We start from the raw sequence: 27382 nt of genomic DNA on the forward strand, positions 1-27382 counted from the left end.
TGTGCCATAATGAAAGAGTCATGTGTTGAGCCAGACCATTGTGCCACTAAACATCACATTTGACTTCCACATTAATGGCCAGAAAATATTAGAGATTCTTAAAAATGCGTCCTATTTCTCCTGTTTGCGAGGTCTTCCAGCAGTGCCACTGCATCCACTGTGCAGCATTTCACACAAGTGTCACCTCTATACATAAATGTTTACAGTGATGAGTCAGCACATCAGCATATTCTCCCACCATCAAGTTTGTTTTTTGTAGATCACAATCTTGGTATGGAAAGTGTCGTACGCCTGTTTCAGGTTCGTGCTTTCGACACATTTATAAATGTGTCGTAACCTTTATGCCAGTTAGATCTGCATTTACCTAAATTGCTCACATGAAACAATGTCAAGGTGAATTCAAACATTACAGATACAAGGGGCTCTAGGGGTTAGGGGCTCTTGCATAGAGTATGCAGCTTTAATACAAAACGTTGGGAGAAGAGACAAATATTGAAAAGTGCAGCACGAAAAATAATTCTGATGCATAGAACTGTGAGCACGCATGTGGCTGCACATCGATCCTTTGTACATCCCAATTTGCAAGAATTAGAGAACGCTGTAATGCTGGGGTCACAGAGTTCCAGGATGATTCCCTTGGGCATCTGAAGTGGCTAATAAGCCAGTCAATCATCACATGGCAGCATTTCTGAGCACAGGCTCCCTCTGACCCCTTCCACTGGTCATGTCCTCCAGCAGTGCAAAAGCTGCCATTATTCCACAATTATGTGCATCTTTGCACAGCTGTTAATGGGCTTTTGTGATCTGTCCACCTTAAGAACAATCATACCTGACTTGTGTGGAGTACTGACCTGATCCCAGCTCGGACATTAGGTTGTTGAAATAGCGAAACGACTCCAAAGTGATTTAAACATGTTTTATTCTCAAATATGGGCACAATGTCATTTAAAACGTATTAAACATGAACACTGACCATTTTCAAGTGGCTATATTGTTATATTGTTGTATTCAGGCATTGGCTATGCCTGCGTGTACTTCATTCACTGGGAAAAAAATCCAATCAAATCTCCAGTCAGTTCTTAACTTTTTACTTTTTTAATGTTTGGAACATAACATCAAATTAATTTCAGAAATCTGTCTTGATTGAAGCTACTGAAAAGTAAAGTACTGAACTGTGATTTTAAAATTAGAATAAGTATGGAGCTGTGATTTTTGTGCAGCTATACCCTATTAAATTTAGTTTTACAACATGAGGAGAGGTTTATCAAAGCAAGCAACAAGAGAGTATCAGGTATTTCCTTGTCTGGGAACCAGTATGTCAAACAGCCAGCAGTTTACACTCAGTCCTAAGAGGAATTCAACATCAATCATTCATGTAAAAAGTAGTATTTTAGGGGTCTCAGAGGAAGGCTCAGAGAAAATCCACGCATTCACAAAGAGAGAATGGGCTGCACAGCTGAAGTTTTTTTTTATTATAGAACATGTTGCTGTGAGGTGACAATGCAAACCACTACAAAAACCAAACACTTGTGTTAAATCTGTAAAAACGACAGTTTTGTACTTCTCCAACCCTTGCTTCACTGATGGCTAGCAGCAGACCTTCCTGCCCACAGCATCACCACCGGCTGCAGCTCTTTGAAGATACATGGATGATATAAGTTACAGCAACATTTAGCTTCCCTTTGGGACACAAACAGTATTTTTAAATTTAAGTGAATTGGCTACGTTATGGTTAAAGCAAGTGTTGCGATACAAATCAAGTGAACTCAACATCTCATTTATTGTTGTTTTCAACTACACAACAGTACCTTTGGTGAGCTGCATCATGTGTTTGTTCTAACTCTATATTGGAAGAGATGTGAACCGTCAGACAGCTCTACAAAAGCACCGACACCACAGGTGGAGAGCTGAAGGATATGAATCATTCTGTTACCTATACATCGGTGTTTCAGTCACATATTTATTATAATCAGCGTTAGTGACCAGAACACTGACATTCTTCTTCCTTTTTCTGTCCATTACCTGTTTTCTTTTCAAAGGTTCGTTTTCTAAGTATTTGCCTAAAAAAAACAAAAAAAAAAACAACAACAACAAAAACACTTGTAGCTTGGATCCAAAAAATATAAAAGAACTCCAAAACTTGTACACCCTGGGAGAAGAAACAAACAGATAAATATACATTCTTCAACTTATTAGTGAGTCTGCTGCCAACGTGACGGCCAGTCCTTTTCTATCCAGCTTTGCAGCAGCCGCAGCACGTCGATGCGCTGATAGATGCGGCACAGTTCGGTGAGCTCGGTGACCGTCTTCTGGTTGTAGCGCAACAGGAACTCCTGGGTGGGGCTGTGAGACAAGGAGCCCTGGGTCCGATGCTCCAGCAGGGTGAGTTCGTCATAGCTCATTCCCCAGCGGCTTGCAAAGTTCTTCCAGTTTTTGATGGTGCAGTGGTTTGGGTCCAGCTTCAGTCGCAGCGAGTCCAGCAGGTCTTTGTCGTTCATGAGGTCGCTGATCTTGGGTGGGGGCGCCGGGCAGCAGCATTTTTCACAAGGGCTGGCGAGAATCTGCAGTTGTTTGGGACAGTCTGAGCACAAAAGGGACAAAAAGAGGAGCTCACTTCAGAGACTATTTGGAACCCAGCCTGTCTCTAACATCAAGCTAACTGATATAGTAATCATTTCATTCATCATCACTGCCAAAAAAATGAGTCATAAGAGGACAAAAAACAACAAAACCTCCTGGTCCTCCTTAGATCTTTGGGTCATTTAAGTACAACTTCAGAATATCAGCAAGACATATATATATATATATATATATATATATATATATATATATATATATATATATATATATATATATATATATATATATATATATATATATATATATATATATATATTGTAGTTATAAATTCATTCACTAAAATCAATTCAAGCAGCCAGTTTCCATAGGCATTACTGTAAGGAGCAGCAGGTGCAAATAAATGATTACCAATAAAGGGGATGCCTCCACAAAAGTACATATTTATCTTAAAGTTTGATGTATTTTTCTCTGGATTGCATTAAAATAATGGAAACAAGAAAACATTTCTTGTGAGTGTACGAACTGCTCAACACTGCCAGTTTGCGAGTATAATGGCAGAGTAGCAGCTTCTTGTTACAGGAAAACTTTATCCACGGTCATCGGTGGCCATGTTAACTAGCCTGAGCTATCACGCCAGGCTCTGGCGTGGTGAAGGAGGGGGAGGCTGTGAGCAGCGTGTAGATGAACATGATTGACAGTGCTAAGATCCTCCTCCTGGCTCTGATTGGTTGTTTCTGACCGAGGTGTGCAGTAAGGGAAAAGAGGAGCTTGATTTTTTTCCTCTCCAGATTATCTGCATCATGTCCCACTTTAAGGACATAGTGAGAGTTTTAACAAATATGTAAAAGAGTTACACTAGTTTTCCTGTGTGCTCGTTGGAGAGATTTTAGAATAAGTTGACAGAGATTACCATCCAGATTATGGAAGTTGGAATTCCATGTAGCATTTTGAAATAAACACTTCAGACAAAAATGGCAGTTTTCATGCTTAAATGATTCTGCAATAATTACATATGACACATAATGTTTAATATGTGTCAAACAGAGCACTTTGCTCTCAGACTGTAGGTTCACTTGTGATTCAAAGAGCTTCGAAAAGTAGAATGGGAAGCAGATCCTTTAGTTATTAGACTCCGACTTAACTCTCTCCTGCTATAGATGAATCGGTTGATACTTTCTTTCAGTGTTTAATCTCGTCTCTATCTTACGCAGTCACTGGTTGAGGTCTTACTAACTTCCTGTGCCGTCTTTCAAAGTGTAGACTTCAAAACCCACACACAGTTTATCTGTGTTTCTCTTCCACATGAAGCCTCAAATGGAGCTATTGTTGTCGTTAACTATTTACTTCACTTTACTTTTCCAACCCTAAAAACTGTTGATAAGCTTTTTAGCCGGTGTGAATACTGAACCAAACTTCACTGTATGAAATAATAACTTGGGTCTATATGAAGGGGCGTAAAACTAATTTGAATTGACATTTTGTGTAAAGTGGCTTAAGATGACATGTTGTGAATTAGTGTGAAAAAAACAAACTGAACTGAATTGAGTAAAAAAAAACCCAACAAACTTTACCTGCTGAAGTAGATGTTGGGCAAGTGCAGTCCTCCACATCTTCAACTGGCTACAAGCACAGAATAAACAGTTACATTTATTCATATAGTCATTTCTACAGGGATCTTACACACTTGGCAAGAACAAAAGGTTAAAATAATTATATATATATGAATTCACTCCTCCCTGAAAAAGAGGTAGTTATCATTTTGGATAATAACAATTTATACAAGATAATTACAGGGTGCTAATTATCTCTGAATCCATTAAGAGAAATCCTGCACTAGTGTCTTCAGCAGATATTACCAGCTGTTTCATCCAATTCTAAATTAACCCATTTCAATTAATGCAATTTATATTGCATTAATAATATATATCAATAATTAATAATATATATCACTTATTTATATTACTTATTTTTGTCAAATATTTTTATTTAACTAATTTCACAAAAATCAGTTCTTTTTGTATTTAAAAAAAAAGACATTTTGTTGATGATGATTGATTTGAAAAATCAACAAAAATCATAAAACTTCCAGGGGACTGTATACATTTAATAGGAACTGTACATATGATGCATCTTAATGTAAAACATGATTTGTGTGAAACAGTGTTGAGAAGATTTTATCTGATGTGGATGACGTGCAACACCACAACGCCAACACCTCCCCCACTTTGAAAGTTGCCTGGACGACGTTTCTTCCTCTGCTCCTCTACATTGTTCTTTCTAGACTGCGCCATCTGACAGGGGAACTAATAACGGAAAGCCTTTGGCATTATTTAGGTGCACGTAAACAATTATTTAAAACTAATATCAATAATCCCTCATGATGAAAAATCAGAAATCAGAAATGCAGAGTCTTAAGATAAATTAAGTGTGGTTACGTCTAAGTGACAACATTCAGAGCTGTACATCTATTGTTTCATGTTGCAGACACTACCTGGATGCTCCTACAGTGAAACGTGTTAAAACAGAAACCCAGCAGTGCATTTTTAGTACATCAAGGTTCTGCTTCCATGTCCCCGGGGTCGATATTTCATCAATACACATTTGTGAACGGTCAGATTTCCTTCCCCACTTTCAGCTGATGACTTCTTCTTCTTCTTCTTCTAAAAGCGTCTTACCATCAAAGCTCTCTTTGAGAAAGTTGCATACCACAGACTGATGGAAGCCGTCTTTCTATCCTCAGAGCGGCTGCTCTGTTATTAGAGGAGCTTGCAGCTGCGCAGCGAAACAAAACCACAACCTGTTTGCTCACAGCACAGATTAAAGAGGAATTAAACGCTGTGCATCGTTCTCAGACCTAAAGAGGAAGGTGTGGTAGGAGTGTTCTTTAGGGGGGGGAGAAAAACTTTCCACCAACAATCCGAATTTGTCTAAATATTGACGGTTCAACGTGATAAAAAAAAAAAAAAAAAAAAGACGGTGACGCTTGTAGATTCCTTAGTTCAAAACCACAGTCAGATGTTCTCATTATGAAGAAAATATCACAACAGCAAAATACACTCGTTGCATATAGATGAGAAAGATTGGATAGTTTTCATTTAAACCACGTGTCAAACTCAAGCCTCGTGGGCCAAATCCGGCCCGCCATAGCTTTTTATGTGGCCCTCTAGATTCTAGACTAAACACTACGTGTGCTTAAATATTATTTTAATCAATCAAATGAATTCAGTTTTTATCCGTTTTCTGCCAAATTATGTCAATCAGTTTTTCCAGTTTCTTGAGAATTATTGTGGATGTTCACACAAAATCAACAAATCTCTGATCTTTTTTTGCATTAATACATAATTAGGAGTTTATTGCAGATTTTTCTCAAAAATTGTAAAAAAAAATAACTTTGTTACTTGTATTGAACAGTCAGTGACAGTTTGAGCTGCCATGTCATCTGCTGGTTCTGGTCCACTTTTATGAAGTCTAGTCGACTCAGCACATCGTCCAGCACATTTTAGAAAACTTCATGCTTCCCTCTGCTGACAAATTTGATTTTCCAGCAGAACTTGGTTCTGACCCAAACTCCAAAAGATACCAACAGCTGCTGCAGTGACCATGGTGGAACTGAGCCTGACTGGCAAAGCGAGCTCCCCTGACCTTTAACCCCGTCAAAGTTTTGAAATGAACCTTCTTTTCAGAAAATCAACATTCAAAATCTCTGGGATTGTGAAATTTGGGTTTTTGTTATGCATAAGCCATTATCCTCAAAATTACAAAAATATTTTTACTCCATGTGTAATGAGTCTATGTAATGAGTTAAATTTTATGAAATGAGTGACAAAAAAAAGTAATCTTTTTCACAATATTCCATTATTTTAACTGAAAAAAAAATCCCAGCACCATGATTTTCCCACCTTCATCTTCACTGTTAGTGATTTTGGGATAAGAATGACCTTCTGACCTCTGAACATGGGTTTGGCATCCAAAGAGTTCAGACCAAGACCTCCCAGCATTTGACAGGCTGGTTGATTGTGTTTTGTTGTGGTTATGTGATCATATTGACACTGCATGGTGCTTTATATAGATTTTTATTTTTGCTAAGCCAACTAGCTAATCAAACAGCACTGAGAACTCTCTCAACATGAACAAAGCACCGCTGCACTTTTTAATCTCACGGCCGAAGCAACGTTTTTTCTTGCACCCACTCAAACGTAGAACTTAAAACAGCACTCAGTTTGCTGGTTATATGATTCCTGAAATTCATTTCATGACAACCTCTTTTCTAGTACAACAGCAGTTTTGCATGTTTTTTCCTTAGGACATTCGGTTAGTTATCCTTTTCCTGTATCTGTCCTTATGCCTTTTGAATAATTGAGATTTTTTTTTACAATGTGCTCTTCTTGTGTGCTAATCCCCAGTGCAAATTGACCGTAACCTAAAGATAATATTTCAAATGGTAACATGATGCCGTCCTAGCAAATTAAGGCAAATACAGCTTAGAAAAAGAACACCATGGTTCAACTGACCTGTCTGATCTTGTCTTGAGAGGAGGGGTGCAGGTACCCAGAGGCCATGGAGCTAAGATGTAGTGTCACAGCATCTGCCAGGCAAATATTACAGGATTCACAGGATTAGATGTTTTCCTCGTATTAGAAGAGAGACATGTAAACAGTGGCCACTTCTAAAACTGGCTAACAACAAAGAATGTTTTTACTTTACCTTCAAGGCTCTATATGGAATCTCTTTTTCAGTTTGTAATTTCTGTTCTGGCAGATTGTGGATCTAAAATAGCATCTCATATACATGTTTTGATTGACTGATTGGGAGACAAAAATTTAGGCTTAAGAGAATTCTATCTGGAACCTTTTGGTAGAGATTTTTACCACAAATATCAAACCGCCCAGCATTAAATGTCAAAGCTCATTCTTCTAATGTCTGAGTTTTATTTACCCTAAAAGATCCTGCACATAAGCTTTAGCTCAAGTGGGGTTCTGTGAGCTTCTCAAGAACAGTCAGTATCTTACTAAAGAGCTTCTGTGGGTATTACTGTTGGTTTTTGACTTTGCAATAACAGTTTCAAGGTCAGAAAAAGGTAATTTCTTGCAAATCTTGTCTGCATTGAGGCTCTGCCCACCTGGGAGTGATCTTATTTTTTAAGATAGGTTGTCATTTTCAGAAACGCTCGTGTCCACATGGAATGTTTTTCAGAAATGTTTTGAGAATCCTTAATGTGGAGCTGCAGCATCACCATGTGACATGTGATCAGCCGTTGTTGTTATGTATGACACGTTTGAGGCTGTTTGAACAAAGAACTAAAAAAATTTAAAAAATCACACGGAGGCAGGGTTGAATCAGTTAAAAATGTGGAGATGATGGTAGTAAGAGGGCTAAAAGTGAAAGCAAATGTACAAAATTTTTCCATTATAAAATACAATGTCTGCATCTTTGCAAATGCAACATGAAACTTTTGAGTTGTTTTAACTCTGAGAAGCAATAAAAGCTCAACTCCCTTCGTGTGAAATTTCATCTAATTCTCCAAACAGGGAACACTCTGGCTGCTGGTTATTGTAGGGAACCCACTTTAGATTTGCAGAACATACACTTCATCTCTAAATGTGTCTATAACTGACTAACAAACGGGTTTTTGGAGGTAGATGGTGGACACGAGGGCTCTTTTCTTCTTTTTTTTTTTTTACTTTTTTTTTTTTTACATCCTTCCATGTTGAATGAAAGTGCAGCATCTGCTTTATACTCACTTCTCAAATATGTAGAAAGACAAATAAATTATTAACAAACAAATATATCCGTTTTATTTTTAATGATGTGGGAAAAAAATAATTTAACTGAGAATTAGATGACTCTCATCTAGAAGTCAGCTGAATTTACTAAGTAGGCTGTTTGGTGCAACAAATTTTACTTCCAACTGCCTATTTCCAAAACACTTTTTTTTGCTTTGTAATTCCTTACAGTCATATTCAATAAATTAGATTATATAATAATTTGAGACCCTTTTGTCGAATTAAAAGGACCTTTTGAAAAATAACATTTAAGAACATATGCTTCTGTTTTTAAAAAATTATTTTTTTATTGATCTGATGTAAAATCCTAATTTTAAAGTGATTTCTTCATTAACTGAGTGGAAAAGCATTGATTAACAAAAACAAAGGCTTTCACATTTCCACCTAAGTGTAATTAATCCACTTAATGTGTGTCACTTGGTCATAACGTTCTTGAAATAAATAAATTGTCAGTAATATTTAAATTTATTGAATGACTCTTTAGGGTTTTTGGTGCAGCACATTGTATTCCTGACTAAAACTGGCATAACACATCAAATTTGTAAGAGCATTTATTACCGTGAGGATCTGTGACTTGGACAGGATAATTGGCCTCCAAGGACTGCAGGAGAGACAAGGACAAACACGACCACATTACATGTGAACAAAGCCGAGACTAATTAAGGAAGAGAAGCTCTGCCTCTGCCAAGGCCGAACAAAACGACTCTCTTGTACGCAGAGACGCAGAGCAGCCTGCCATGACTTGCTCTGCGATGAGCCCTCTGGCACTGGCAGTCACAGCACAGTGTGTTCAGTTCTGGTACATTTCTTAGCAGATTACTGCAAGACTTTGCAAAGCTTTCCAATTGAGAACAATGCATAATCATCACAAAAACAAACTGGACAGGGAGCAAGTTGCAACAGTGGTATGGTTTACTGATGGCAGGAAGAGATGAGAAAAAAAAAATACTCCTTACAAACTTTGCCACAAAGGTGGTGGTGTCCGTATCCTCAACAGGCTCAGAAATGACTCGGTCTGGAACAACTAAGAAAAAAAAAAAAGAAAAGAACCATGTTCATTTAATCTCTAGTTATTTCAATAACTTTCTACGAAATGTCAAAGCATTACTTGCTCAAAACACAGGAAAACCACTTCCTGCAGTGGAGGACCATACATGATGCGAGCTTAATGTAGTTCTGAAGGCAGCAGAACTAAACAACAATTATTGGCAAGATGAACAGTGGGAGTTACTGTACACACGTCAGCAAACCTCGTTTGCTTAATCCACCAAGTGCCTTGGACTTCAGAAATGTAAGAGATCCAAAGCAAAAAAAAAAAAAAAAAACCCTGGGGAATTTTCAAAAACCCAGAGGTGTCACATTTCCATTCCAGATGATCGAAAAGCACCGATTTGAATGACATACCGGTTTGTTCCATGTTGCTTTCTTATATTGTAAAAGCACAGACATCGTACATGTGTACAACCTGTGAGGGTGGATTTAATCTAAAAGGCGAATATAAAAATTCCCTGGATTTAAAAATAAATAAATAAAAATACTCTTCAGCACAAAAATTACTACAAAAAAAAATAAAAAATTAAAATCAGGTAACCTTGGTACTTAAGAGAAATTTTACCAGCGACATTTGGGCAGGTATTGGGAGAGAAGCACAAAGGAACCTTTTCATCAGCAGAAAATACCTGGAAGGGGCAATGTGGGCCTTCATCACTCTACGTCACTGTAAGTCATTGTATCCAAAGAGCTCCAAAATAAAGACCAGCCTTGGCCTTTCTTGAGTTACACTCATTGAGCAAGAAAAAGCTCATTTGAACAGAAACCTTCAATTAGGATTAAGTTATCAAATGTTTCCTACCTTCAGCTTTCCAGCTACAGAGGAAAAAAAAGAACAAGCTGAACACCAGTCAGATCAGCTAAAGTGATATAATATAAACTGCTACATATTCATGCAATTCCAGTATCTGCAGGTGTTTTTAGCTAAGTTTTGACTACGAGGTTTCATGACATGGACATATCTGTTAGGAGCCGATGACAGTCTGAAGCAAAATTACACAATTTATTTTTATTTTATTGTTTATTTGACAGGTGCAGATAAAATAACCAGATCAAAACAATCTAATACCTGCACCACAGTGTTTCCAGCCAGGGCTAATTCACAACAGCTGCTCCTAGACAGCCCTCAAACACTTCATCTAACTGAAAAGTAAAGATTAATGGTCAAAAACAATAAAATACTGATCAGTTTATTGTTGTTTTTTTTTTTACTGTTAATCTTAACTTTTCATTTTAAGAGATATTAAACAATGTCTTCAGACTTCTTACTCAGAACAACCACAATAAATGACTGCAGTTCTGGTTCGTTTTTAGCCAATTTCTAAGCCTGAAAATAAATATCTTAATGTCAGTTTTGGTCTTAAAACCAGATGGTAGTAAGTCCCAGAGTTTTCAACTCTGTCTATGCTTTTATGCATTTGGTAACAGTAGGAGAGGTCTGTGTCCACGCTGTCAGGCAATATGATGACTTGGTATGTAGTTTCTGATTAGTTTGAAACAAATAATATGATCCAGGGATCAGTTTTCGGTAAAACAACGTGATCTGAACCAAACCTGCTGCAGGTGGAGGAGCTGTCTGGGTCCTAAATACTATCAGTTGTGCTACTACATTTTCACATCCTTGAGATAAGCCTGATGATATTGATAAAGGGCCATAGTTCCACAAAGTCCTGACCTGTTTTGAATGCTGGAATAATTACTGATTTTTTCCAAAAACTAAGAAATACACAGGTCCTTATGGAAAGATTAACAAGATGCAGCAATCATTTTAAAACATCTCCATACTTTTATTTTTTATTTTTTTAAGGTTTTGTTGGCTCTAGTGGCCTTTATTTGAAAGTAGTTCGACAGGAAATAGGGTAATGAGAGAAGGGGAAGATATGCGGCAAATGTCAACAGGCCGGGAATAGAACCTGCAAACACAGCCACGAGGACCAAGGCCTCAATACGTGGGTTGTGCTTTGCCCCTGCGCCACCACAGCACCCCCATATCTCTATAGTTTTAGATGAGTCATCAAGTGGTTGATTGCAGAGCAGTGAACTCATGTACTGAACGTTCTTTCAGCAGATCAAAAATCATGACTGCTTGTGGAGATTTAAAGTACAAGACAAGACCACACTGACGCTCTTTAGAGACTGAAACACATCCCTGCTGTGCTGTTTGCCTTCTGTTGAATCAGGGTTTGCTTTGACTGCTGAACAACAAAATGCACCCAGAGTGGTAACTGAATTATGTTTTTATTAGAAGTTCTTGGGAAATTGTCTTGAAAACCATTACAACCAGTAGTTGTTTCATCCAAAGTTATATGTTCATCAGATGCCTTTTTTTTGCTTAGGAGATCAATTTTGCATTCAGCTTCAATCATCATAAGAGGAATATTTAATTATCAAACAAACTAGTCAATGAATCAGCTCCAGATTTCCTTAATTTTTGGAGATTGACCTTCAGTCAATACCTGAATTAAAAACCAATCTTATGTAAGGTCTGATAATCAACCGCTGTCCCTGATTGGCAGATCCGCTCACCAGTTATCTGCATGCGCACCGTTAACAACATTCACTTTGCAGTTTCCAAATTAGCGACTTGCTGCTATATTTAGCAACTTTTCAGACAAAAAAAAAATTGATATTGGCCAAAATTGAAATCGGCAGGTCAGGAGCAGAGTGGGAGGCAGATCCTTCAGTTATCAGGCTCCTCTCCTGTGGAACCAGCTCCCTGTCCCTTTAAGACTAGTTTTAATACTAGGCTTAAAACTTTCCTTTTTGATAAATTTTATAGTTAGACTGGCTTAATTCATCCTGTTTGTTATGCTGCCACGGCCTTACGCTACCAGAAGAAAAACTGAAATTCTCCACTCTCTGCTACTTTATTTTTCTACACCTCTCCAATTTGCAGAAACTGTTGTACATTATAATAATAAAAAATTGTATGTGGATTTATTGATTCAGTCAATAAGAACTGCTCTCAGAATGTAAAAAAAAAAAAAAAAAAGTTCACTTTTGCTCCTAAATAGAAATTTGTCAAATCACAATGTCTTAATTAATTACAAAGCATCTAAATAATTCATGTATGGAGTAATGTTGCATCACCCGTTCAACCTTCTTGTATGCAAGATAATGCTTTTGCCACCTACTGGTAATCAAATTAAAATATATTAATCACACTTGCTGTTCATTTCTAAATTTGGTAACATTTGTTAATGGCAGAAATGTCAGGAAGTGACTGCCAGAGCACATCAAAACAGAAAAAAAAGGTAAATCCCCATGGTCACATCCTTTTTAGACAAACCCACACTACTAGGAAATGTTGGTAATGATGCCGTTTGCTTCCACACGACTTTCACTATTATCATCTCTAGAAAGAAACAAACCGACTGTGTCTTGAAATGTGCAAGTGAAAAAGCAATCCTGTACACAACTGTTTTAATGTTTTTATGGCTTATCTTGACAGTGCAATTTGTTCTTTATTGTACTTCTTGACCTGTGCCTAATTGAAAGATTGCTCAAATTAGCCACACCCTTACTTGTTTTCACTTATTTAAAAATAATACATCCATTCTGTGTACAAAAGTCTTACTTTCCAATCCAGTCATCATAGCATAATTGCGTTAATATCTTATGATTCTGTGGAATACATTCTGTGCACTTTCCACACAATTGTGTTTTTCCAAATTGGAGAGGGGAGGATACCGTTTGTTTTTATCTTGTGGGTCAATTCTTTATTATTCTGTAATGCGCTTTGAACTGCTGGGTGTTCCATAAATAAAATTAATTGATTGATTGGAATACATGTCGCAATATCAAAATCTAATGCATATACTCAACACTATTGACATTGCGAAGAGAAAATGAATGAATTTGGAAGCATTTTCTGATCTTTGCGTAGCTCTCCCTTTAGAATCTACACCTGTGTATCGAGAAGAAAGAGTAGCCTTACGGCAAATGGAAGCTAATTAAATGAAATTCATCCTCCTCCACAGCATGTGAAGAAGTTTGATTAGGTAGAACACCATACCACAAGTCCTAACCTGCTGAGAGAAGGTCAGGTTTCAGATGTTATGTGTTGTATAATTAAGATCCATCAAATCAGCTACACTTGCTCATAAAATACTTGTGTAAAGACATCATTTTAACGTTTCTTTTTAGCTCGCGGTAGTTGTATTTCGTTCTGCTTCTAAAATCAAGAGATATGCACAAAAATCCATGAGCAAAATAAGGTCAGGGCAGATGAGAATGCAGTTGGTAGTTGATGACGATTGAACTTATGCTACCAGTGGAAAACACAATGCCCACTCAGGTCTTCAGTAAATATTTTTGTGGCAACTTAAAATCCTGGAGAGGCTTGCTAACCATGTGGCCAGACAGAGATGTAAAAAGCAAAAGAGATGGAATAGCAGAGCTGTCAAAAACTAATAGTGTCATTTGGGACATATTACTGTGAAATATCGTCTCTGCTGCTCAGATATGAAGCTGTTACCATGTCACACAGCAACAGCTTAGATTTTTACAATTCAGATTTGTTGCAAAACTGATTGCTACAGAAAATCCATCCTGTTCACAGCATCACTATCCACAACAACCATCCACACTACCATCAACATCCTCAGTGATTTCATTTCTCTTAGAGTTAAGTATTTTCAAATTGAATTTGAATAGAAGTTCAGCAGCTTAAAAATAAACGGGTTCCACCAAAGAAGATGCTGGTTGGTTGAAGACAAAAGAGAAACTAAGCTGTAGTTCACGTTAAACTGCAGAACAGAAAAAGCTGCTTTTTTCACGTTACAACAGATTTTGCAGAGAATGACACTTGATGGCTGATTTCAAGTCTAACCAGGATTAGAAATCTGCACCATGTGTAGATCAGACAATTCATGACTTGCTTCATTCTGATCTGTGAAAAGATTTGTGTTTCTGTTTTCGAGAATTTCTCTGTTGGACTTTCAACCTTCCTCACACCTCTGCATAATCTTTATATCTTAACCCTAACCATTAGTAACATGGTTACCAATTCTTCTATAACAAAGTTTCCCCTATGGCTTTGTTTGGTCATTTTATGTTACACACCTGTCAAGTTTTAGACTTGAGAATATCGCCATCGGAGCGTAGAGGGTTTCGGCGCAGATGGGAAACAATCGGAAGACTTCCGACTACTGCTAAACGAGTGAGAGGAGACTATTGACAGAGCGACGTAATTACTGTAAAACAGAAAATTTACAGGAAAACACTAATATGGGAGCACGCCAAGACAGAGGAGTAAAGTACGGTACTTTCCCGGCCAAAACGGAAGACTTGACAGGTATGTGTATGTGTAGTACATACATACATACATCCTCAGAGAGCCACAAACAAAGATACTTTGTATCACCATAACCACCATGTAAAACCTTTTATATGACAGTAAGGTTTGGCCAGCCTATCTATATAAATAAAGTCCATCTTTGATTAACTTGTTTCACTATGTACCGTGAAGGAAATAAGTATTTGATCCCCCACCGACTTTAAAAATGTCATAATTTTATGACATTCTTCTTTTGTTGAAATAAAGATATTAAAATAATATCTCCTGATGTTCTTTTGGCATAGAATATCAAAAGAAAAACTGAGAAAATGACATGAAATGAGAAATTAAAGTGAATTTGAATTTCATTGAAGGAAATAAGTATTTGGCACCCAAGTAAAACATCATTTAATACTTGGTGGCAAAACCCTTGTTTTCAAATATTTATTCCCCTCAACGAAATGCAAATTATTTACTATTTAAATATCATTTAATTTTCTAGATTCTCTTTTTGATATTCCACCTCTCACATGAAGCTACCAGAAAATCATAGACCGAGTACAAAACTTTCAAAATCAGTGAGGGGATCAAATACTTCTTTCCTCCACTGTAGTTGTCTTCTCTTGATGTTTGACTCAATTGTACGAATATATTCAATAACACTTGCAACCTGAAATCCTTGAAATATATTTTTAAAAATCAACTGCATGACATTTGAAGAGTCAGGTTTCAAAACTCAAAAGAGAACAAAAAACCAAAAAAACCAAAAAAAAAAACAGTCCTAATCTATCCCAAAACTTCAATTCAATAGCTCAAACTAAACTTACTTAGGCCGGGCTTACATGCCATTGCTTTTCTTCTAGTTTAAGGCACCTAGTTATCAAATGTATGTTGTAGCCAAGATCAGTGGAGCATTGTTCAGCTTTACTGGGAATGCGAGAGCATGTACCTGCACGCTTTGGATACAGTTCAAGAGATGAAATATAAACCACATCATAATTCATTGCTCAGGGCCGTAATTCCATGCAGGTGAACCCAGCTTTTCAGTTTTGACCACCCAAGTCTGCTATGAAAGAGCAGCCAAGTGGGCCCTTGCTTGACATGTGGTTGTTTCCACACATGAATGGAGGTGAATGACATGCCAATACCTGACCCAGACCATGGTAGTGTCTAGACTGAAAGGAGCTATAAACACACACACACACACACACGCACATGGACCCGCACACACACACCACTTCCACAAAGTCAGTCAGCAGTGTGCCTCTAACAGTCAAGAGTATTTGCTAGTGTGTTTATGTTTATACTATCTCTTTAGTCACATGTCACCTGATCAAAATAGATCACATACATTAAAAAAAATTCAAAGCAAAATAAAACAAGAAGGTACTTGTCAACACCCTGCAGCTCTACTTGTTTCTGCCATCTGCAAGGCGGTCGGCTGGTAATACCGAGGCTTTAGATGGATATTTTCTGAATGCATTTTAAAAGACTTTCTTTAGCCATTCTTTATTTTCCGAGAGCTAAGAAACCGAAACTTGTAAATACATGCAATTTGTCAAATATGTTCCTAAGGAGGAATTAAAAATGGTAAGTGGTGTTTTGAAGTGGCTTGATGCTTTTAATCACAGTGAGGGTTGTAAGGTGTGGTAGCGCGAGGCCTGCAGAGACATGACAATCAAAGACCTGCACTCATTCATCCAATCTGACACTTTAGTTGAGCAGCACAGGTTTCATCAGACACTTAGCTCCACTGTTTTGGGCTGGAGGCAGAAAGTTTTTGCCAAAATGCTCAAAACAATTTCATTTCATTCAAAATGCAAATCCTGTTGCATATCTGGTGTAAGAAACCAAGAATAACATGGATTCCTTTGGTTGTAGCCCCTTTCACTTCGTGGTCCCACAATAAAAACACATCTGCAAGCCCTCCTGTGTTTCACCGACTCGTTCTGATTGTGGGCTATGTGTGCTTTCAGAACATGCAGCAGGTTAATGGAAAAAAGGGGAGTGGCTTATAACAGCAACATTAACATGAACGTTATGCAAAATGAGCGTCAATGATACCCCTGGCTAAGCTCTGCCACAGTCTTCATGGTGGCTGTCTAAACACTTTCAATGTTTGTGATATGTGCATGCAGTACACATGCATAATCCTTAGCATGTTTTGATCTGAACCTGGTTCTGCTGGAAGTTTCTTCCTGTTCAAAAGGAATCGTTCCACTAAACTCTGGTTATGTAAACTGCACGATGTAGCTTTCTTACAGTAACCGTGTTTAAAATAGAAATGTGCGCAACAGTTTGTTGATGTTCTTCTAATGTAAAAAAACCACAAAAAAAACCCAACAACTTAATTTTGCAATTACAGTGTATCAATTAAATAAGAAATGCAATGAAAATCACACGTGAACAAGTTTGCTCATGCAATAAGTCATTGATAATCATGGAGGTGACGGATGTAAATAGATATATGACATTATATTCAGACTTCAGCAGTGGCGCTAGCACTCATCATATAGAAGCCAACAGAGGAGACGATGGCAGGTGTTTTGGGGAAACTGTAGTCAGTGGTTTTACAGAAGAGCTATGGATTCAACACTTTCGAATGACTCAACTTCTGATGAACTGAGCGAAGTCAGCTGCCCATCACCCAAGGAACTAAGTGCTTTGCTGCTGTATACAAACTGGAGTGACTCATGCGATGTGAAAAAAAAAGCCTTTTCATTGAAGTTTTGTGAAACACACCAGTTTCAATACAATATGACGGCGCAAAAACCTTATCAAAACACATTTTTTATTTATTTATTTATTTTTTTTAAATTGCAGTGTTTCCATTAAGACAATTTACTTTTGTAATACCAGGTCTGGTGAACCTGTCCAGGGTGTATCTTGTCTTTCGATTGATGACCTGTGGAGACAGCCCCCCTAGCAACAATATGAGACTAAGCGTGTTTAATGGATGGATGGATGAAACTCTAATTTGTGCCATTTCAATGGAAACACAGTCTGAATCATGTTGGATCAGAAGACAACGGGCCGGGGCGGGGTGATCAAATCCTCTGTTTCAGCACATTTTGGCTGGTTGTAAAGGACACCTGCCGTTGCACTACACAGATCGAAAGTGAGATGTTGAGTTTTTGATCAGTTTTCAAAGTGGTAGGTAAACATTGTGAAGCAGTGTCACAATAATATCTCACACATTCACATGAATGACATTTGTAAGCCACTTATAGTCCATTTAAACAATTTTGCAAAAGTTAATGAAGAATTAAAACACAAAAATATTTTAGAAAGGTTTGTGATTTTGCCAGCATCAAATGGGAAGAGTTTGGTATAGCTGCCAAAATCTATCCCTGGTTCAAAAGGAATTGGCCGCCATTACTAATTTGAATAAGCCACATATAAGTATTAGTAGCCAAAATTGAATTTCAGTGGCTTTTTAGAACTAGAGCAGTGAAACAGGGTGTGGTATGTTGTATTAGTGATTTATTATACATTCTGAGATTAGGTTTTTATCACAATCTTCTGTGATGACTGTCTGATGGTGCACTGATGTCAAACAGTTTGACACTTTATATTTTGATCATGTTGAATCAGCTGCTGGTAGCACAGCTCTCTGTCCTGTCTTGGTATTAGTCTCAGTTTCCCTTTTTCTCAAATACCCCAAATCAACCAAGCTGTGTTCCTCCTTCCTTTACTGATGTTTTTCACAGAACTGAACACTGACCCTTAAGGAAAAAAATGTGCTTAAGACTTCCATAATAGAAATCAAGATACATATAAGTAATCACAACATCAATCTGAAACTGACTCTACAGAGAATCAGAATGTATATGGCCGCCTGATGATATACCAGAGTCATTTTTGTCAACTAAATAAGAATTTTTACATCCAACTGTACAAAACAAAGAAAAACTGTTTTAAAAGTTGAATAAAAAGCCGTATCGAACTAACATAATTTTCATGCCACTGACAACAGTGATGTTAAAAAAAGCTATTGCACAGGCTGAACTGACATAAGAATATGTCGTAGCATGTATGGTTAAACCTAAACCAATATTTATAATAGCATAAACATAGATAATAAATTGAAACATAGAAGATAAACAATACAGAGGTGCATTGTACTTATATTTTGTCCTGTTTATGTTTATTTAACCCACAAATGAGGAACATCTGCATTTTGTGTGACTTTACTTTTTCCGAAGTTATCACAGCAGGACCTAACATTTAGTGGGTAACAACTGGCTGTGAACAAAGCAAATGACTCAGTTAGTGTCAGTCTGCAACAGAGGGGTCAATTCGAGGTGAACCTCTAGGCTGAAACGACCATGGATTGAGATGAGGAGCCAGGCTCAGAAAACCGCAGCCAGGCAGAGTGAGACGAGGCTGCCACAAAACTCAGAAAACCTTGTGGTGAGGAATCCAACAAGTGAGCAGAAAAGCATCACAAGCGGCATTTCCAAGGACTGAGAGAACTGGAAGACAGAAGAGCAGCTAAAGGTAGCTGTACCTGAGCCACAGCCACTGAAATCTAACACCAGTTCATATTCGTTTACATTTCGTGAAGAAATAAGTTACGCTCAGTGTCTTCTTCTGAGGTCTTCATGTTGTTTCCTGCAGTGGATCTTGGTGCAGCACCCCCACAGGTGAGGGGGTGAACAAGTTTTTCTATACTGTTTGGTTTGACAGTGCAGTGTGAAAGAGAACTATACCAGCTGAAAATTTTACAAATGTTGCAATTTTGGTCCCCAATGGGACCAAAATTGTGGGCACTTAACCGGTGTGAAAATACCCTATGGTGCCAGAAATCCCTGGGCATTTCAATGTTAACGTCTTACATCATTGCAAATTAGTTTTAGTTCCCCCAGAAATGGGAATTGATGTTGAATCTCGATAAAAAGAAAATAAATAAAATTGATATACTGCCTTTACACAAGGATCTGGAGCAAATGTGACTATACTATATTATACAGGTCCTTCTCAAAAAATTTGCATATTGTGATAGTTAATTATTTTCCATAATGTCATGATAAAAATTAAACTGTCAAATATTTTAGATTCATTGCACACTAACTGAAATATTTCAGGTTTTTTTATTGTTTTAATACTGATGATTTTGGCATACAGCTCATGAAAACCCAGAATTCCTATCTAAAAAAATTAGCATATTTCATCTGACCAATAAAAGAAAAGTGTTTTTATATCAAAAAAGTCAACCTTCAAATAATTATGTTCAGTTATGCACTCAATACTTGGTCAGGAATCCTTTAGCAGCCTTCAAGGTGGCGTGGCATGGAGGCAATCAGCCTGTGGCACTGCTGAGGTGTTATGGAGCCCAGGATGCTTCGATAGCAGCCTTAAGCTCATCCAGAGTTTTGGGTCTTGCTTCTCTCAACTTTCTCTTCACAATATCCCACAGATTCTCTATGGGGTTTAGGTCAGGAGAGTTGGCAGGCCAATTGGGCACAGTAACACCATGGTTAGTAAACCGTTACCAGTGGTTTTGGCACTGTGAGCAGGTGCCAGGTTGTGCTGAAGAATGAAATCTTCATATCCATAAAGCTTTTCAGCAGATGGAAGCATGAAGTGCTCCAAAACCTCCTGATAGCTGCTGCATTGACCCTGCCCTTGATAAAACACAGTGGACCAACAGCAGCAGCTGACATGGCAGTGGCACCCAGATCATCATTGACTGTGGGTACTTGACACTGGACTTCAGGCATTTTGGCATTTCCTTCTCTCCAATCTTCCTCCAGACTCTGGCACCTTGATTTCCGAATGACATGCAAAACTTGCTTTCATCCAAAAAAAGTACTTTGTACCACTGAGCAACAGTCCAGTGCTGCTTCTCTGTAGCCCAGGTCAGAGGCTTCTGCCGCTGTTTCTGGTTCAAAAGTGGCTTGACCTGGGGAATGCGACACCTGTAGCCGGCTCTGGATGTTTGTACTCCAGACTCAGTCCACTGCTTCCCCCAAGGTCTGTAATCGGCCCTTCTCCACAATCTCCCTCAGGGTCCGGTCACCTCTTCTCGTTGTGCAGCGTTTTCTGCCACACTTTTTCCTTCCCACTGAGGTGCCTTGATACAGCACTCTGCAAACAGCCTATTCGTTCAGAAATGTCCGTGTCTTGCTTGAGGGTGTCAATGATGGCCTTCTCTTTTGCAGGTGTTTAGAGTTACTTTGTTGATTCAGATGATGAGGTTAACTGCTCGTTCAGAGAACCTTTTCATGATATGCTAATTTTTTGAGATAGGAATTTTGGGTTTTCATGAGCTGTATGCCAAAATCATCAGTATTAAATCAATAAAAGACCTGAAATATTTCAGTTTGTGTGCAATTAATCTAAAATATATGACAGTTTAATTTTATGGAAATAATAAACTTTATGGAAAATAATAAACTTTATCACAATATGCTAATTTTTTGAGAAAATAATGAACTTTATCACAATTTGCTAATTTTTTTAGAAGGACCTGTAGATGTGAATGCTTTTTGTATTTATTTTAATGGCATAAACTACACTAGTAATGATATACTAAGCTAGTAAGCAAACCCTTAAGACTAGAACATTTTAAGCTAAACCTTGAACTCTTTGTTAGTTTGTGTCGAGAAAGTTGACTGTTATTCACAAGGGAAACATGCCTATCTTTTTGAAATAGAAATGTTCTCTTAGTTGGAACCCAATTTCCAGAAAATGTTTGTCTACAGGTTTTACAATTTGGGGCTGTTGGCCTACAATGTACATGAACTCAACAATGTAATTGGACTGTCAACTAGCTCCATACTGGCCCAAACAGGACCTTGGTTCTTTCTCCAACCAATGACCCTGTATATCAGTTTGCTAGCAATTGCCGCCTATAATGGCATATAAAACTGATAAACACCAAGCCTCTTATGGCTTTAGAGATTTCCAGAGACACTTTCTACATATGTGGGAAGGATGTTTTCCAAATCAAATCTAATTTTTTGGAAAAAAATTGGAACCAAAATAGACCAATCCAAAATGCTGGGGCACTGCTTTGTGAAGAAATTTGAGGTTTTATTACAAGGACAGAGAAAATGTAGGACTTGTTTAGTTCAAATAAGCCATAATATTGGTGCTTGAACCCCCGTCTGACTTGTAAGTTCACTTTCAGGTGGTTTTTTACCTCTGTGTTGAATTACAGGCAGTCATTCTCTGCAGTGGGCGTTATTTGTCACCATATGCTAGATGGGTGGCCTGAAAATATTTGCTATCATGACTCCTGATGTACAAGTTACAGCAACAAAAAAAAAGAAAAGAAAAAATAGAAGTTGACAAAATGCTCAGATTATCATCTACAGAGGTGTGAGTTGACTCTCCATGATTCCACAGACAGAGCTGCAAGGTGTGAAAGCATCACTGAGTTCTAACTGACATGTCAGTGCAGGTGTGGTTTCACTCAGTTTTCGTGCAAAAATAGGTGTTAAAAAAACGCATACATGTCCTCTTGTAGATTTAATACAGTAATTGTTGAAGGAGCTGCAGTTCATGCTTGGATCGCATTGGACTGCACCTGCAACACCTGCTAACCTGAAGTATGATTAAGAACATGGTGATTATGGTGATCATCCAACTTCAAACACAAGACTGCAAGTTGCTCAGGTAACGATGGGTAAGAAAACAGAGTTGGCGATGCCTCAACCAATAGGAGATAATCAACCTCTGTGGTATACTGGTAGAGCACAGGGCAGGAAATTGTTGGGTTTTTTTTTTTTTAAGAGAAGACAGCAGCTGGTAAATATAAACCTCGTTATGCAGATAACTGAAAATAGTACAAGTGACTTTCAGACAATTACCTGGCTTTGACACAAATACACAATGTTAAGAAAGGTTTTCATTCATACCGTTTCTCGCAAGCAATCAGGTGAAAAGTAGGACTGCTAGATATAAACAGTATACCACAGAAACAGAAATTTGGCTTATGATAGAAGTGTAGTCTATACGGTAACAGTGACAATGCCTGATGACGGCATGCATCAGAACAGAAGAAGCGGAAAGCAGCATTGCTGAAAGCGCAAAGGAAGTGCTCATTAAAAAGACATGCAAAACATAAATTATCTGGATCTGGTTCAGGTTTAACCTCCCGCTGTCTTAGCACAACGCTCAGAAGAGCTTGTGGCTCACTGTCTGACCGATGTCGCGGTCAGACAGCGAGGAAACTAGGGATAAAAGCGCATGCAGGATCAGTGCGAGCACGGGGTAAAGCAGGCTGGGTCCAATTTAACCCATCTATCAGACCTCCAGCAGTCTTATCATGATGCTCAGGAGGAGCATGGCAAATGTCACAGTCAGGCGGGGTGACGGTCTGATGGTCTTTCCGAAACAACGAAAAGAAAACCTTGTAAAAGCGCACATAGGCTCAGTGCGACCCGCACATGGTAAAAAACTTGTGAGGTCTAAATGACCCTGTCTCTCAAGACGGAAAAAGGATTAAACCATCAGACCAGGAGCAAAAAAAAAAATATTTGCAAAGTGTGTTGAAGATGAGAAAAATAAGCACTTTGTTTTACCACTTTGAAACAAAGCATGTGCAACTCACTGCAACTTCCAGTCACAACACTGGGCAGGAAAGGCAGGATTCCACACAGACATCCATTATATTAAAGTTGTTGTGTTTCTATATAGAGAAATATATTTAATGTATTTACTTATGTTTGATTTAACCAGGGACTCATCATTGAGATCAAGCTGCTGCCTATCATTAAAAACACAGTTAAACATTACAAACTAACATGCACAAAACTGAGTGTAAAACAAGTTTTAACTCTATTGCAAGTTTTATACAAATTGTATCGTGATATACATCATTATCTCCACCCATGAATGAGTAATTGACCCTGGAGTTGGGCGCATGCTCATGCAGTGACCAGCAATCATGTCTGTTTGCTTTGTCTTTTTGTTCTTTTGACACGAGACATTGATATGGTGTTTGTGTGTTTTTTTGTTGTGTTTTTACTGAGACTTGTTGTAATATTAATTGCTCATTGGGATATGAATAAAGATCTAAGTCACAAGATTCATTTCCCTCCATTATTGGATTTGTTTTTTTTTTTTTTCTAAGCTTTTGTAATGATAATGGGAGAGTCCGACCTCTGACCCTTCCACTGAACACCGCAAAGATTCTCAATGGGGTTAAGGTCTGAACTTTGTGATGAAGCTGATGTCTGATGAACCCTGAACCATGCACTCAATTTGAGCCCTGATGAATCCTGGAATATCCTCATTCCATCAGAGAAGAAGAAATCCATTGATAGCATCACCTGGTCACACATATTTAGGTAGTCAGCTGGCCTCAATGACCCAATGCTGCTGAACCTGATCAACTGCAGCAACCCCAGATCATGGTGCTGCCCCCACCGACTGCTACAGCAGACATTAGACATGACGGCTACATTACTTCATCAGCCCATCACTCTGGAATAAGGTAAATCCAGATTCATCAGATCACATGACCTTCTTCCATTGCACTGGAGTTTAATTTTTATGCTCTCTAATAAATTGCAGCCTTTTCTTTGGTTAGCCTCATTGATTAGTAGTTTTCTTAAGGCTACACAGATGTTCAGTCACCATCCATTCAATTCCTTTCACAATGTGCAAAATTAGCTTACTTTCACTATTAAACAGCCTGGAGTTCTACTTTTGTTTTTCTACAATTTATTACACCAATGTGATGTTGATAGAACACACAACAGATTTTTTTCCAAATGTATTTATGAAAATAAAAATCTACAACTACTACCACCATCAAACAACAGCAGCAGCAGGAGTAACAACAATAATAGTCAGTTTGTATGAACTAAACTAATTCCCAAATACAATTCCCAGCAGACATATTTATTGTTCAAAGTTAAATACATGAAAAATGTATCTCCATACAGAAAACAGTAACTTTAATGTAATGGATGTCTGCATGAAATCCTGCCTTTTCTTCTCAGCATTGTTACTGGAACTTGTAGAGAGTTGTGCTTGCTTGGCATTGCTGGAATTAAAGCACATGCTTCGTTTTAGGGTGGTAAAGCATAATGCTTGTATTTCCTCTTCCACGAACTGCAGATGACTTTTTTTCTGCTCCTGTTTCACTGTTTAACCCTCCCATGGTCTTAAGACACAGAGCCATTAAAACCACACACGTTTTTTACCCTCTCCAAGGTTTTCGTTATGTGGTTTCTGAAAGACTGTCAGACCGTCACCCCACCCCATGGCGCTTAGTCGTTGTCTGATCGTGACATTTTCCCTGCTCCTCCTGAGCATCACACTAAGATGGCAGGAACCGGAGGGTTAAGAAATGGGGTCCATTGGACCCAGCGAACTTTACCTTGCACGCGTCCCGCTGTGCTTGCACTGACTTCATCTGTGCTTTTACCACTTGGTTTTCCACTGTCTGACCGTGACATCTACCGCGCTCGTCATGAGCGTCGTGCTAAGACCGCTGGGTCCAGATAATTTACATTTTTCCAACGAGGTCTTCCGTAAGCCTTCAGCCATGGTGCTTCCCACTTGCTCTGTTCTGATGCCAGCCGGTTATGTCATCAACAAGCATTACCGTGGTTAGCCAGTAGACTACATATCTCCATCGTAGACTGAATGAATGTATATCGTTCATGCCTAGTCTGATGTCCTGCTTAATTGTGACACCCTCCCAGAGCGAGACATCAGCTGATGCAGAACCTAATGTTCAATGACATACTTTGCCCTACTTTTCAGTGGTTAACCTCGTCTCTCTCTTAGACAGAAGGCTTCACTGTGACTAACGGTATGTACTCTCCTTGATCCTACAACGTTGGAAACCAGCTCAGAGCTTTTCCGTTTATCTTAGTTTCTCTCGTAGATGAAGCCACTAAAGAAGTAATAACTGTCAGCTTTCTACATTTCTTCAAAATGGAAAGTACTCCTGGATCAGAACTTCTGTGTTTTTTTTTGTGTCCCCAGTCAGCTGTGGCTGATTTAGGCTCACCCCGAGCCAGGTTCTGCTGGAGGTTTCTTCCTGTTAAAGGAACGTTTTTCTTTCTGTTGTCATTACATACATGCTCAGGTTGAAGGACTGCTGTAAAGTCATCGACAAAATGTCACAACATGTTGATCCATAAGGAGTGAATGATGCAAGTCAATGGCTCAGTGGAATCTGCAGGGTCTTAGGACAGAAAACTAATGAACTGATCTAAATAATAAACTGAATTTGAATGCGCTGTTTGATAACTCTGAATTGTTTTGAATTGCATGCACTTTATTTGGACTTTGTCTGCATGAATGACATGAACTGACTTTCTCTTTTTTTTAAATGCCTTAAGGTGACTTATGTAGTGTTCTATAAATAAATTGATTCGGAATGTAAAATAAACTTTAGTATCGCTTCAGTTAGTAACAACTTATAATGCAAATGAAGAACAGAAAAGGGGAGCTCTTCTTAACGGTAGTTGGTTCATATATATATGAACCAACTACAGTTGGTTCATATATATATATGAACCAACTGTATATATATATATATATATATATATATATATATATATATATATAAACAAAAACTGGGGTCAGCGTGCAGATGATGCCACCCTAGTCCTTCCGCATGAGCTAATAAAACAGAAAGTAATAGTGTCTGGACGCCTACAGGATGACAACTCATTCTGCGTGAGTTTGTTCATCCTCCTGTGGCTGGACACCGCATCACTAGTGTGTGGTTGAACTGCGTAGATCTGTTTCCACTCAGCAGGATGCAAGAAGGTCACAGGGAGGGAACAGCTTCAGCAGACATCTAATCTGATAGCAGTAATACCTGGACAAAGGTCAGTGGGTTTTCCCACTTTCTGAAGGAGGAAATTTATTCAAACTGGAAACTTTCTTGGTTGGAGTGAGTCAAACCCTGCCCGCTCATTTACTTCCACATCTGCTGGCTTCCGACCACATTTCACAAAAATGATAACTAATAAGTATTAACAGTTTGTTAGGGTGGTTAAAAAAAAACAAAAAACGCGCATACATATTGTGACTATAGTAAATTGAACTTAAATGCATTGCTTGACACACAACTTTAAGAAGATGGAAATAATGAGTAAGATATATGTGCGGAGAGTTTTGTGCTGATAAGGATCACTGTTACTTAAAAAATACAATATGAAACTTCGCAAGCAACAGACTGCGTAAAGTGACATGAACAAAGCCGGGTACTCACCAAACGGCTCCTTACACGCCATTAAACTGCTCATCTTTAAGACTAAGAGGTCTTCAAGCAGAGAAATAACTGAAGCTGGAGTGAAACTCTTTACTCAGAATGATGCCTCAAAAAGCACTCCGATATTCTTCACTGGAAACTCAGAGGAAGCAGCCGAGCCAGCCGAGCGGCGGCGTCTCTCCGGAATGAGGTGAGACGCCTCTGTGGAGGCAGGTTACCGCAATTAATGCTGCCTTCACGTACCCCTCGTCATTTTAATACTCGCCCCCCGTGAAGGTTCGCACCCAAGCGTTCCGTTAACCACGACGATTAACGAAACGTCTTTTATCTTTTACCTACTATCTTTTATCTGCTATCTTTTACCTTTCAGCAGACGTTGTACACCTAATTTCTTCAAAGCACATCACATTAATGAGCAGGTAGAGATTAATTAAACTACTCTTTATGCTCTTTTTGATTTCCTGCATCCGGTCACAGTTGCAGATTTGTAACTATATCATT

General features: G+C 38.3%; 1 protein-coding gene across 1 annotated transcript; it reads right to left on the reverse strand.

Moving 5' to 3' along the window:
- Positions 1-902: 902 nt before the first annotated feature.
- On the reverse strand, positions 903-27112 carry edaradd (EDAR-associated death domain). The gene is made up of 6 exons (XM_008428978.3): positions 26882-27112; positions 9320-9387; positions 8922-8964; positions 7092-7165; positions 4152-4200; positions 903-2581 (listed from the first exon to the last, which is right to left on the reverse strand). Exons 1-6 carry the CDS (start codon positions 26913-26915, stop codon positions 2193-2195), a joined length of 657 nt encoding a protein of 218 aa, XP_008427200.1. The 5' UTR covers positions 26916-27112; the 3' UTR covers positions 903-2192.
- Between the last annotated feature and the right edge of the window lie 270 nt (positions 27113-27382).

The sequence above is a fragment of the Poecilia reticulata genome, chromosome 15 (assembly GCF_904066995.2).
Source record: "Poecilia reticulata chromosome 15, P_reticulata-male-v2, whole genome shotgun sequence".
NCBI lineage: Eukaryota > Metazoa > Chordata > Actinopteri > Cyprinodontiformes > Poeciliidae > Poecilia > Poecilia reticulata.

What these genes read in the sequence shown, in the direction of transcription:
- edaradd (XM_008428978.3), bottom strand. Translation starts at nt 26,915, where the DNA reads ATGAGCAGTTTAATGGCGTGTAAGGAGCCGTTTG. An exon ending in CCACCTTTGTGGCAAAGTTT is followed by an intron (nt 8,965 to 9,319) that starts GTAAGGAGTATT and finishes TCTCTCCTGCAG; the next exon opens with TCCTTGGAGGCCAATTATCC. An exon ending in CCAAGTCACAGATCCTCACG is followed by an intron (nt 7,166 to 8,921) that starts GTAATAAATGCT and finishes TTTGCCTGGCAG; the next exon opens with ATGCTGTGACACTACATCTT.